Below are 14,464 nucleotides of genomic sequence, written 5' to 3'. Positions count from 1 at the left end.
GAAAGCTCAGTGTTTACATGTAATATATTGGAGAAGCAGTAACAGACAGTGAACCTTTTTATATCAATGAGCATTTTGCCAGCATTTAGTGATCTGCATTTTATTTTACACCTCCCTGTGGGAGTTTAAGCTGCTAATCCATCCATTTGCCAATAAGAACACTAAAGCAGAATATGAATGTTTTATTTGTTTGTTTCGGATGTAACGTTAGGGGCCAGGCTGACCATAGCTTCAACTATGGCCCTATTCAACTCAGTTCTGTACTACTGTACTGTGTGATGCCGGCCACTAGGCTGCAGTCTTCACTTATTGTCAACCATTCCTTAGGCCATAATCCACCTACAGTAGATCCAAATCTTCACTGTTTAGGGTTTCCAAGTGGGTGGGTGTCTCATAGCATTACTACATCAGCCAAAACCAGAGGGACATGGCAGATCCATAATAAACAAAAGGCTTAGCTAACAGCTAAAAGTGTATATGTATGTTAATGCTCAGTAAAATGGTGCCTTTCTATGCCCTGATACTGATCATTCATTCTCAGTGTAAAACCTGCATGTTTTAGTTCAGCTCAGATTGATTCAATTATTACACTTCAAACTAGTTTCCATTTAGTTTGCACAGATGTTGGCATCGTTCAATGAAAATGATGTTGGGATCCTCTCATCCTGAGGTACATCTGTCCTCGTGTACCTATGAAAAGGATGTCGATATCATGAGGTTTGTGAAGTGATCAGTTGAACAGAAGTTCTGAAGGTGATAATATCATACAGGTACTTGAGGGCTGGTTCTGGGTGTCTGTGCTGTGCGGAGGATGACAGATTGTGAGTTTCATCTTAGTTGGCTGAATGACCGAGAAGGAGGATCAGTATAATTCATGCTGGGCTACATGATTGTCAGATACAAGAGCAAAGACTCTGTAATGCCTTTAAGAACCCTGACATTTATCAGTTGATATTATTTTAGTGCCTTTAAATACTGCTGCCTTGTCAAAGCACTTTATACAGTATAAAAAATGTATACAGTAAAACAGATGGTAGTTTGACTTTATTTTAAGCACAGCAACCCGAGGGATGCATATAGTGTGTTGGTATTATGTGGTTGAAGTGAGGAAGTTGAAAAGTCTAGCTAATAGTTGACCTTAAAGTCCGATACAGAGTCAGGATTTGAATGCCTGGGGTTAATTACAAGTGAGTTACCAGTATGTAGACACATTTCTATGGCTCTGTGGAGGATTCATGTTGGACAAGAACAAAACAGATTATAGAGTATGGTGACGGGGTTAGTTAAAGGACTTCTATTGTATGCTTGGTTGAAAAACACATTTTGCACAAAATGTCCAGGCCAGGTTTAACATGAAAGCAGTGGGCACAGTAGAGCAGAGCTTCCATAAGTAGAAAAAAAAGTAACATGGTTTCAGAATGTGTTTGAAAAGGAACGATCTAATCTCTATGTAAAGGCTCTTTTTGACCATAACAGCAGGCTTGGCAAGGAGCACGTGTTTGTGGGAGCTGGTTAATGTAAGGCAGTCAAAGTGTTTAAAATGACAATGATCCACAACTTGAGTAAAACTAAGAACTGCGCAATCAGGAAAAAAGAGCTCATCTCACCACCCTAAAAGTAACAATGGCAGGTGAATGAAGCTCATATACTTGTTACTGGTGTTCATCACCCCCCCCAGACATCATTGCACGTGCAATTATTTTTTTGCCACACTGCTCAACGCACCTCTCATTAGTTTTGTCCACAAAACAATAACAAAGGTGCTGGGATGGGCAGTGGCACAGTTTCCCCTAATGCAGATTCCATCTTTAAAGGTGGCAAAGCACTTATGTAGTTATTTACTTGGGCACCTACAGTGGGTTCTATCCATGAACATGTTCTCCACTTTTTGGTATTTTCTCCTAACTGCTTTTTTTCCAGGGGTGAGTTTATGCCATTTTGGTACCCCTCTTTTCTCAACCTGCATTCCCTCACACACCAAGTCTGCATTTATTAAGAGGGTAACTATCTCCATCTGGAAATCTAAAACACTTTCAAAACGTATATATATTGAAAAGGCCACGAGGCTTAAAAAGTCCTAGAGATGCAGATATCTTAGGAAATGTATCGTCTTTTCATTAAAGTGGGGTGAAATGTTCATATTGTGTGTGTATATATACAATTTAAGAGATTAAACATTTTAAAACTAAACTTGCATTGTGAAAAAGAAAATAACAAATAATCTGTAAGACTAACATTATTTAACTTGACAGACACTAACCAAATATTAAACAACGTTGAGATTGGTATGAGGGTCTGTAAAAGTAACTGATGAAAAGTGAGCTTGGTTGTGTGTACGCTGACTCTTACTGCTTCCTGTGCATGCATAGCCTACACTTTCCTTTACTGTCACACACTTTGTTAGTCATTGCACCCTTCATGAAGCCTTTCATTGCAGTGAGTCTTGATACCTCTGGTATGTTTTCTCCTATTCCACCCTTTCTACATTCACATCCACCAGATTATTAACTATTCTGTTTGTTCTTGTTGAATGTGATCCTGCAATTGTGCAGCAAAAACATGTTTGATTTCAGGGGCACAAAGATGCTGGGAAGTTTTGTTTATTTTTTGAGACGTAGGAGAAGTTTGTTTTAAATGGTTGCAGACTCTAATTCCCCATTTACAATTCTCCCATATCTGCCTCTGGATCATATCCAACTGTCCTTTCCAAAAAGTAAGCATGGGTCTCATTATGTTACAGTACATAGGGCTGTGAGTGTGTCCCAATACTCTCCAAAACCTTCCACCTCTTGTTTCCTTTCATTTGTAACCACAGAGGTCAAAAGCCTCAATAGGTTAATTTACCAGTATAATGCTTATACCCAACAAGTCTTTTATGAATAGTGGCCAGGGGAGAAAAAGGAGCGGTATTTCTGATTATTGGGACATAGCCCTTGTTCAGGTCAACAGCTTTTTCGGGCCAATGGTTCATGTCAGGCCAATGAAAGGTCCTTGCTATTTGTGATCCTTGGGACGTTCCTACCCCATTGAAGTTGATATTTTAAAATGGTGAAAGTTTTGGTAGGGACGTCCCAAGGATCTCGGGAAAGCACTAAACGTCAATGAAACTTCATCTCATTCGAGATTGATTGCCAACCCGTCACACCATTTTGTTTATAATCCCCCCCCCCAATAAAGAAAAATTGTGAGACTACTTAGATACTTGTATTCATATTTGTTTTAATAATTTACAAGGCTTCTCCACCAACCTGAATAATGTTTTCAGTTATCATTTAACATTGATGTTGTCAACTTTTGTCCTACTGACTGAAAGTATGGGATACTGAGTGAGAAACAAGCTAAAGAAAAATGGAGGTCCTCCCTCTGGTCAAACACTGTGCCATACCAGAGCTGCCAAGCCCAAACACCACTGCATTGTTTCATCTCAAGAGTTACCTAACATTACCCTTGGCTTGGGCTGATGGCATGAAATGTTTAGAAATCGCATGATATGAGCCGTTCTGGTCAGATGGCCAATGAAGAGGCTTGAAAAGATGGTGGCAGGTTACTTATGAAAACAGAGGGTCCATTTCTATGAGGATGTCAGTATTCTTCCTTGGCACAACATTACCACTACAACTCTTATATAACCTGTATTAAAATGTATAGATTGTGAAACCTGTTATTGAATGTCTGAAAGATTATGAAGATTATACATACATTTTCACCAACAAAAAATACAAAAAAGTGAGTGGAAATGTGTAAAAAGATTCATAAAACAGAAGAATAAAAACTAGGATCAAATGTACTATTTTGTTTGTATTATAATGACTATTGTGCTGGCAGAGGAATATTGAACAGAAATCAGCTGTAATAAAGTAATTTTAGTATATAACTTGTGTCCTGTTTGAATTTGGAGCATAATAAATATATATATATTTTTTTAAGTGTAGTTTTTACAGAATTAGAAGCTTCTGGTGGTTTTTGAAGCCAATGTGGCATCTTGAATTTCTATTCTTCCTATGAATTTGTCTCTAGATTTGAACCCTGGTATAACCCCGTTCCTGAAAGCTACAACTCTGGAACATGAATGTTCCCCTCTATGAATTTGTCTCTAGATTTGAACCCTGGCATAACCCCGTTCCTGAAAGCTACAACTCTGGAACATGAATGTTACCCTCTATGAATTTGTCTCTAGATTTGAACCCTGGCATAACCCCGTTCCTGAAAGCTACAACTCTGGAACATGAATGTTACCCTCTATGAATTTGTCTCTAGATTTGAACCCTGGTATAACCCCGTTCCTGAAAGCTACAACTCTGGAACATGAATGTTACCCTCTATGATGATCACAGGGTGTGTTAGGAGTGTAAAAAAAAAAGCACTTTGGCACCGATAAGAATATAGTTGAATAGCCCTTCTACGGACAGCCTTTCCACTCCCTATTTAATCTTGCTCTTGTGGCTAACTGGGTTCAAACCAGGTCTCCTGCATGGCACAAGACTGTGTTAGCCCACTTAGCTAAAGCCTATAGAGATAAGTTAATGTAAAGGATGACACACTGCTTGCTTATTAACGAGTAGCGTTTCCCCCTGATTCAGCTCGTATGGAGACTCGAACTCAGGACCTTTGCCTCATAAACACGTGACTGCCCTTTTGAGGCATTTCAACCCATTGTGCTATTCAAAAAGGCCTTCAATTGTGCAAGGAGTTACACTTCAGGCTGAGGAGTGAGTTTCACAGATCACCGTCTGCTACACTAATACAAGTCTTCAAGATCCAGCAAAGTTACTCATCAAAAGAGTGTAGTTTGGTGATCCATGCTTATCGGATGAGAACCTTGCCTTGTGCTTAGACTTGAAGACATGTTAGTTTGACGTGTTAGTTTGTTAGATGTTGTTAGTTTCAGGTCTTTCAGCAAGGGTATTCATTATAAGGTTAACATGTGACTGACTGGATTAAGACTGTGTTTGCCTGTTGAGCTAAAGCCAAGATCATGTGATGAGTAACTCTGAGACCTGAAAAGTTGCATTGTCTGGTGCAGAGGAGATCTGGGTTAGAACCCCATCAGTCAAACCATAGACATTAAAACCAGAGTTAAACTAACACATAATGTTTCCAGATCTCAGGCTAGGTTGCTCATCACATGCATAGATCTCCAAACCACCTCTGTTGCACTCTCATTAAATGGGGTGCACAGATCCTTCTGCTTCTGTTTGCCACAGAAAGGGTTGTTGTTGTGTTTTAGGCCTGATTTCGAACCCAGTCAGTTATATGTAAGCAATAAGGCATGAGGGGTGTGGTATATGGCCAATATACCACGGCTAAGGGCTGTTCTTAAGCCCGACGCAGTGCAGAGTGCCTGACACAGCCCTTAGCCGTGGTAAATTGGCCATATATCACAAACCCGCAAGGTGCCTTACTGCTAGTATAAACTGGTTATCAACGTAATCAGAGCAGTAAAAATAAATGTTTTGTCATACCCATGGTATACGGTCTAATATACCACGGCTGTCAGCCATTCAGCATTCAGGGCTCGAACCACCCACTTTATAATGGTGCCATAATCTCTGAATATGAGCTCAAAGGGGTGTGAAATGTGACTGAGGTGGTTCGAAACCCACGCTCTATTAATGAGTAGGCTATCCTTGCTGGGGACTTTTTTTCAAATACAAGTTACAAATATTCAATCTGTGCATTACAAATTCTAAAATATTAAATGAAAATGCAATACCCTAATACAAATACAAAATTATCAAATTAAAATAAAATGTATATTGGCACTGAAATCGCTAACGTTACACACATATGACACGGAGTGCCGAGGAGTGGAATGATAGTTTAAGACTGGTACCCAGACTAGTGCTTGTTGATCAAATCTTTGCTCCACAAATTCTGTGCAGTAATTGCGGATTCTGACTCCCGGAAACTCAACTCACTGGTAACATTTGCTGGAGCATGCAGGCAAAACTGTCCTTGAACAACGAAAACATGCATGTTATCTGGCTAAATAGCTATACAATGTTATATTTGATCAAGTGAAACCATATTAAAATCTCAAATTAGTTATTAAGCAAGCTAGCTAACTGTTCTAGCTAGCCAACAATACAAAACACTCCCAGTCATCTGGTGCTAATTGCTAGCTAGCTGTGGCATTGTGAATAGCTAGCTAGCTATAACAAACAAGTTTAGCTAAACAGCTTGCCTCCATGAATGTCACTGATATTCACGGACTTGGATACCGTTAAATCTGCTCCCATCACGATTAAAAGGTAAGATACTTTATTTCCAATATTTCTTGTTAGCTGGTTATGATACATGTCACCAGATTGAGAGTTAGCGATCAGTTTGTTACCCCCTCACTGAACACTGCTGATCAACTTTCATCCATACTTAGCTCGGGCATCTGTTAGTTGGTGAAGACCAACATTCTGCTTGTTTGTTTTGGGCTTGAATACTAGTGTTGATAATCCCTGAAATGTCCTTGCTTTCAACCAAAACCAAACCCTGTTTGCTATAAATATCTAAAATGTATTTTGTTTAATATTGTTATCTTTCTTTAGGACTAGCTGTAGTCATGTTGCTCCTACCAATACCTTCTCTATTGGTCTGTAGAGGACTGTAGTGTTATGTTCCCCTATGGTTTAACTCCCCTCTCTCTGTTATTTCTCATTGTAGAAGCCCCAGGATGGTGTGTGAGCTGCTAGTCTCCTCACTATGGTTCATTTTCGTAATCTTCTGGGTGGAGACCATAAGCGTGTGGCTGTTCCTATGCATCTTCTACCAGGACCAGGCCTTTTATCACTGGGGAGATGGGTATGCGTACCTAATCATATTTTACACACAAGCAACTTTGCTGATTCTTAATCGTCTTACAAATATCCAGATGAAGTATCAAACAGACCTTCCTTTCTCATTTTGTTACTACAGGGTATTTGCAGATGACCCCGGCCAAATGCTATACATGTTGAGCAGGTGAATCCTAATATTGATTTCTGTCTGTTCATGGGTGTGATCAGATGAAATGCAGTACTATAACTTGTATCTGAAATGGAAAACTATACTGTTATTAATAGTTATTACCATGTAGCACATTGCAAGAATATGTTTACTGATACTGACAAAGAGAATGGGCATGATCAGGTTGAGTTCTTGACACTTTCATGAATGAAGTCTCCATTGTCCCCTTTCCACAGAGTGGATCCCTCTGGACAGATGCAGACCTGAGACAGCGAAAGCATATGAGGAACAGCACATAATGGATTGTTCTCTCCAGATATAAAAGGATGGGAGCTGTATGTTTGAGACGCTCCTATAAAATAATGAGAATCATTAGTCTTTTTCTACCTCCCTGCTCCTGGTTCCCTCCTAGATTTACCGCATGGTCATTGTCAACATGAAGAAACTGCATTGAATGCAGTTGGATTGTTGTTGGATATGGGCAGAGACACCCAGCTTGGCAAGAAGAACCAGGGAGGGGATCCTGCCGTGGAATAGATGCATAGTGTGGCAGCTAAGTGTTCCCCACCAAAGCATGAACCATCATACATATGTTCTATTTCCATTGTCTGTGTTAATATGTGATATAGGTTAAACATTGTGGGAAAACACTTGGCAGATGCTTTGAAAACATATTTTTACATGATGTTTAGTCCATAGTCAATGTCATTTTTGTGCATTTTGGTAGACTTGCACATTATCATGGTTGTACACATTTTAGTTTGTTTATTTGTTTTCACATCTGTGTCTATACATAATCTGCTTCAGTCTGGGCACTTACATGACAGTGTCACTGGATTGTTTTGCTATGTAAAACACTAACAACATTATTGACATGATACACATATTCAATTAAAAACTTTACTCTTGGAAATCTTCCAACATGACGATAATATAAAATGCACTCATCAGTATTTTGTCATTTGCGCTCAAACTAAAATGTTGAATGTAGCTTTTTTTGTAGCTTTTCTGTTTTTTTTTTGTTGATGGAAAGCTCACACCACACTAATAATGTCATGAATGCTCTTCTAGCAAATGTGGAAAATTATTACAAACCTTAGATGAATTCCACATTTTGACTTGTACCTCATAACTTTTAATGTGTCTTCGTTGAAGATCATCCTTCTGTAATGTCAGTCATAGCCTAACACAAGTTTTATCTTTGTAATGTTGACTTCTTCTTGTTTAGGAAAGTGGCATGTTGGGTTAAACTGGGCAGTGACACCAATGGTACATTTGGTTTTATTTTTTTGCATCTGAATACATTTTCCAAGCTTGTTGTACTACTATTTCAAACAGTTTCAGATTTGCTGCAGATTGATGTCGGTATATAATTTCTCAATGTTATATTCCAATACAGTAGAGGGTAGTGATGTTTTATTTTAGTATCTTGCTTTCCAACGTAGAATCGTATAAATTGATACGGGGCAGTTCATGGTACTACCAAAGATTTTTATGAGTTAACCAAGATAGACCACAGCCCGTTGTTTCAAATGAGAACAAATGAGCCATAGTGGGCAGAAAAAGCAATGAGGTGGGCAGAGCCAAGAACGAGTTAGCGAGATCCTATTGGCGCATTCTAGCAAACATTTGCATATTTCTTTGGGGAACGTCTACTCTGAAGTGCGCTTGTGCACAAACAATTTGCCTTTGCACCCCTGCTAAACAAGGCCTTTTTTTAAAACTTTGTCAAAGGGTGAAGTCTACCAAACCTAGTTCACTCTGTTTGTAACAAAAACTGTATTGAGATCAAATGTTTCACTGATGAGTAAATGTCGGCCAAAATCCATCTTGTTCCATCTCCAACTACCGGCCACTGGTCTTCCAATTTCAATTTAAGGGCTGTATTGGCATGGGAAACATATGTTTACATTGCCAAAGCAAGTGAAAGAGATAATAAACAATCAATAAAAAAAGACTGTAAACATTACACTTACAAAAGTTCCAAAATAATAAAGACATTTAAATGCTGTAATGATGTGCAAATAGTTGAAGTACAAAAATAAATAAACATAAGGTTATATTTACAACAGTGTTTGTTCTTCACTGGTTGTCCTTGTGGCAACAGGTCACAAATGTTGCTGTTGTGACGTCACACTGTGGTATTTCACCCAATAGATATGGGAGTTTATCAAAATTGGATTTGTTTTCAAATTCTTTGTGGGTCTGTGTAATCTGAAGGAAATATGTGTCTCTAAAATGGTCATACATTTTGCAGCTAACCGGATGCTTCACATTTATATATCTGGTGAAATGTCTGTCTCTTTATTCTATCTGTGGTTCCACTGCCGGCCACAAATCCACACACGAGATATAGCAAAGAATGCCCGTATATCTGCGACGTAATTATATTCAGGCATGTCGGAAGCTACCCATGAAAATATCAGGGGTCCTGCTAGTTGTAAGGAGCATCCAGCCAGGACAGAAAAGCAAAAAAAGCGAAAGCTCTGAGTACTTTGGAGTAAGTAGCTAGCTAGGTAATCAACGGAGTTTCTCTTTCTTTCGGGTAAAGTGTTTTAGTAAGGAGTGACTTGAACGGTTGTCTGAATTTCTAAGAAACTGTTCTTCCAATCGTGGTCATTCTTTTAATATCATGGCTCCAACTATCCAGACACAAGCACAGCGAGACTCAGACGGTCACAGGTAAATATACTCTCCTATATATTTTCTTTGCCGCAACTAGATAACGTTAGCTAACCTAGCTAATGACGACATGGATGGTGAGCAATCATCATCATTTACATATGATTTGATTGTCCCGTGATAAGTTAACATAAGTCAAAATAGAGGGGGGCGGTGCTATTTTGTTTTTCTTCAATCTATCAGCTGAGTGTGTAGCTAACCACTTGTTTTTCTCTCTACTTGACTAGGAGTTCATCACACAGAACTGTTCCAGAGAGGTATACATGCAGTTTGTTTTCCATGTTAAAACAAAAGAGTGATTCATTTACAGCTCAAGCTATTGTGTGTTTTAAATACAAATGGTGTGGAAGGCTGGTGATATCATGGCCAGATCAAAACCCATATGACCATTAGGTAGTTATCAGTTTGGGTTCTGAGGCATCAATGCTTGATAGAACATGATTTTGATGGCTACTTGTTTTTTGTACACTTTTGAAATGTGTGACTCCGTGTTTGTCCCAACCAATTTCCCAGGTCTGGAGTGGTCTGTCGGGTAAAGTACTGCAACAGCCTGCCTGACATCCCATTTGATCCCAAATTCATCACATATCCATTTGACCAGCACAGGTAAAAACCCTTGTTCCTTCTGCCATAAAGGTCAGTCAAGATGTTATGTCTATTTATTTTCTCCCATAAATACTGTACTGCCACTGTAGCTGACTCTGACGCTGCCCTGTCTGGTGTTGACAGGTTTGTGCAGTACAAGGCTACGTCATTAGAGAAGCAACACAAACACGAACTGCTTACTGAGCCTGACCTTGGCGTCACCATCGACCTCATTAACCCAGACACATACCGCGTCGACCCCAGCAGTATGTTTATGAATGACACAAACACACGTTGTTATACCAAACAGTCAATATATTTTTGTGGTAGTTACTTGAAGCTTGTGTAGTATTGATTTAGAATCGTCCCGTCCTTATTTTTCTAGTTCTTCTTGATCCAGCTGATGAGAAGTTATTGGAGGAAGACATCACAGCTCCATCCAGCTCGAAAAGGTTTGGATACAGACTGTGTACCAGTCAATAGTGTCTTGACAAAATTCAATGAAAATCTTAGTGACTTGGGGTCTGTGCTATGAGCCTTGTGTTTGTCTTCCTGTAGATCTCAGCAGCACGCCAAGGTGGTCCCGTGGATGAGGAAAACTGAGTACATCTCTACAGAGTTCAACAGATATGGTGTCTCCAATGAGAAAGTGGAAGTCAAGTGAGTGTGACCTAACAGGCTAGCTAACCACCACATTCAGCGTACTTCCCATCTTGTTTTCTGTTTGTCCCACCCCTTCTATGACCTATGTGTTCTGTCCTTAGGATCGGTGTGTCTGTCAAGCAGCAGTTCACAGAGGAGGAGATATACAAGGATAGGGACAGCCAGATTGCTGCAATTGAAAAGACCTTTGAGGATGCACAGAAACCGGTGAGAGTGCCCCGTGTTTGGCTATGCACAATTTACTGTGCTTTATTCAGTCCAAATAGATCTTACAGTAACCGTCAATGTCCAGCTACACAGAGATGACAGTTCATTGTATGCTCCTTCTAATATGACGATTGCAATATCCTCTTTATTCCATCAGTTATTGGACAGATGTTGGATCTTACATGTACCTATATTGTCGCAGGCAAAATAATCCTGCAGCAACATAATTTAAATGTTTAGTCCATAATGTTTCTTGATCGGTGGTTAGGCTATTAGCTGGTCAGAATGAGGTGACATGAAAAGTGGGATACTGTTAATATAACTATGTTAGTGTGGTTTTTCAGTGGATTTAAGTCAATTGCGAAGCTCATCAGAATTTCCTGTGGTGAAGGAAAGTTCTCAGCAACAAAAGTGATCAAATTAATATCCTACATCTGTACGTCACACGTGGTGTTCATCCTCTTCCCCCAGATTGCCCAGCACTACAGTAAACCCAGAGTCACTCCTGTGGAGGTGATGCCTGTATTCCCTGACTTCAAGGTGAGCACCCATGACGCTCAACAGGACATACAGTACCATTGTATTGGTCTTGGCTTCCTATCTGAATTATTCTCATGGTCTTTGTTTCTGGGCAGTCATTGGTTCGTTTATCTGTTCTAATCTGGATGCGTTTAGCCGTTGTTGTCTAGCCCTATTGTGTTTTGGTAAAGAGTAAGAATTTGTGTGTTCTGTCCTCTGCTCCCCAGATGTGGATCAACCCGTGTGCTCAGGTAATCTTCGACTCTGATCCTGCTCCTAAAGACATGTCAGCACCCCAAGGTGTGGAGATGATGTCACAGGCCATGATTAGGTGAGGACAAAACAATGCCACTGTGTGTGTGCCTGTGATTTTTATTTTTTGCGACTGTCCGGCACTATGACAATTTTACATTCTGTTTTGAATTGTTTGTTGTGCCCTGCAGAGGTATGATGGATGAGGAAGGAAACCAGTTTGTGGCCTACTTCCTGCCCAATGAGGAAACGATTCGCAAGCGCAAGAGAGACGTGGATGAAGAGCTGGACTACATGCCTGATGATCTGTGAGTCATCCAACAAGTATTTACACGAACCTTGAGTAGACAGGACACCAACCATTCTACTGATATGTTAACTATCCCTATCAATAATATTCAGGTTTCACATTGCCATTGTCTACTTCCTCATACTTACTTGGTTCACCATGTCCAAGGACCGAACCATTAGGATTTTGGAATCTCTGAAGCACACTTACTGTAGCATTGAACAAGGTGTGATGGTGTGTGTGTTCTAGGTATGACTATAAGATAGCCAGGGAGTACAACTGGAATGTGAAGAACAAAGCCAGCAAGGGCTACGAGGAGAACTACTTCTTTATCTTCAGAGATGGAGATGGAGTCTACTACAACGAGCTGGAGACCAGGTAACCACTGGCCTGGATGGGGGGGGGTCTCATAGTGTGGTCTTTTGGGTTTACATTGGCAGGAGAAGACATGGGATTCTCTTTGAAGAGAGAGTCACATTATTCTGGTAGATTTGTATTTGCTAGGGTGGGTTAAGTTAGTTTGTTTTGGCCTGAGGACACCACCAGTGAAGAAGGTTGTTGGCCTGACTGTGTTGTCCTGGATTGCAGAGTACGGCTGAGTAAGAGGAGAGCTAAGGCTGGAGCCCAGTCTACTACAAACGCTGTGCTGGTGTGTAAGCACAGAGACATGAATGACAAGGAGCTGGAAGCACAGGTGAGATTGCTAATTAGGCCTATTTTCTACACTGAGCATTACTTTCAATCTGTGGAAACTACTGTGTTTACTTAATAAGTGAACCTCAACACTGATAGAGATGAGCAGATAGTGCTGGACATAAGCAGAGAAGTATACATTTGCAGACATCTAAATAATCAGAGTAATCATGACATCCGTCTTTGTCCATTAGGATGCGCGTAAGGCTCAGCTGGAGAACCATGAACCAGAGGACGAAGAAGAGGACATGGACTTGGGTAAACTGCAAGACTCTGGTCAGTCTCTCCCCTCTGTCCTCCCCAATGTTCACCACTGTGTCTGAGGCTCTTTGTTTATCACTGCTTCTTAGGTCCATATGAATGAATTGTCTGTTTATTTCCACTCACAGGTGATGAGAAGGGCAGCGAGAGCGAGGGAGACAACTCTGACAGTGACTCTGACAGGGAGGATGAGGATGGAAAGCGGAGTGGAGCTGAGGATGATGAAGAGGGAGTGAAGCGGAGGAGGAAGGCCAGTGGTAGCGGCAGTGAGAGTGGCGAGGAGGAGGTCAAGCTGGCGGATGAGGTGGAGATCTTCGGTAGCGACGACGACAGTGATGACGACGACAACGAGCCCAAGAATGGAGCAGCCCGGAGCAGTGGGGAGGAGGGCAGTGGGAGCGAGGAGAAGGAGAGCCATAGGGAGAGGAGTAGGAGCGTGTCTCCGGCCCACAGTAGCGGTAGTGACCACTCAGAGGGTGGCCGTGCCCAGAGCGGGAGTGGCAGTGAGCAGGCCTCCGACTCCAGCGACGGCAGTGACAGTGAATAAGAGCCTTCTTACTGTGACAACGCCAGCACACCATGCCTCACCCTCGAGCTCCAGCCAGCCCACGCTGACAAGCCCCACCCTCAGAACAGCCATGTTTTTACAGACTGACTCCCAGGCTAGCAACTCATTCCTGTTGAATGTTAGTTTGCTACTTTTTTAGGAGAGACACAACCTCTAAGGGACTTCTACAAGGCTTTTGGGTACCTGTAAATGTCACTCAAATCTGTCAGACCTTTGTTCATAGATATAGCTGGAGCTACTATCTTAGTCGCTGTGTACAGTACATGCTTCATTGAACAAAATTAAACATTTATTTTGTTATTTTTAAGCTGTTATTTTTAAGTCAGTTTGTCTTTGGTTTGTAGATTTCTCACTTTAATATGAGGTACTTAAACTGGTGTGAAAGCAGAAACATTTTTTCTGTTTAATTTTCAGGTAAACCTGTTAAATCTGTTTCTTTGTCCTTAGCGTTTTGAGGATACAATGCATTATAAATGTGATAGGAACAGCCAATAAAATGTGGGAAAGTTTTGTTTTTTACATTTTGAACTGAACTTTCAAAAGAACATTTCTCTTTTTCTGCCAATTTCTTGTTTCCCTCCCAGAAACTGCTACTATTAACCTGTATAAATTCAGTTGTATGATGGAAACTTCTCTTAACATCTAGACATTGTAAATAAATGGTGGTAGCTGATTTTACAACATTTATGCCTGTATGTTTCTTATACTGCTAACAGTCAGCCTCTCCAAAGTCCCCTCTTTATTGATGAACATGTATTCCTGGAAAAATGTTCCTTCTGAAGTGGTGGTAATGTAGCCTGGTCCCA

At 40.6% G+C, this 14,464-nt stretch overlaps 1 protein-coding gene across 1 annotated transcript; it reads left to right on the top strand.

Annotated features, from left to right (window-relative positions):
* The first annotated feature begins 9,313 nt into the window (after positions 1–9,313).
* LOC118362292 (RNA polymerase II-associated factor 1 homolog) lies at positions 9,314–14,341 on the top strand. The gene is made up of 14 exons (XM_035742547.2): positions 9,314–9,621; positions 9,849–9,878; positions 10,135–10,227; positions 10,351–10,472; positions 10,592–10,658; positions 10,765–10,866; positions 10,971–11,076; positions 11,548–11,616; positions 11,823–11,926; positions 12,039–12,155; positions 12,386–12,514; positions 12,725–12,830; positions 13,024–13,105; positions 13,219–14,341. The coding sequence occupies exons 1-14, from the start codon at positions 9,572–9,574 to the stop codon at positions 13,635–13,637; spliced, it is 1,596 nt and encodes a 531-aa protein (XP_035598440.1). The 5' UTR covers positions 9,314–9,571; the 3' UTR covers positions 13,638–14,341.
* Positions 14,342–14,464: the final 123 nt, after the last annotated feature.

Source organism: Oncorhynchus keta, chromosome 1 (genome assembly GCF_023373465.1).
Source record: "Oncorhynchus keta strain PuntledgeMale-10-30-2019 chromosome 1, Oket_V2, whole genome shotgun sequence".
In the NCBI taxonomy this organism is placed as follows: Eukaryota; Metazoa; Chordata; class Actinopteri; order Salmoniformes; family Salmonidae; genus Oncorhynchus; species Oncorhynchus keta.
The sequence above is the reverse complement of the archived record's forward strand: the minus strand, read 5'-3'. Positions and strand labels throughout refer to the sequence as shown.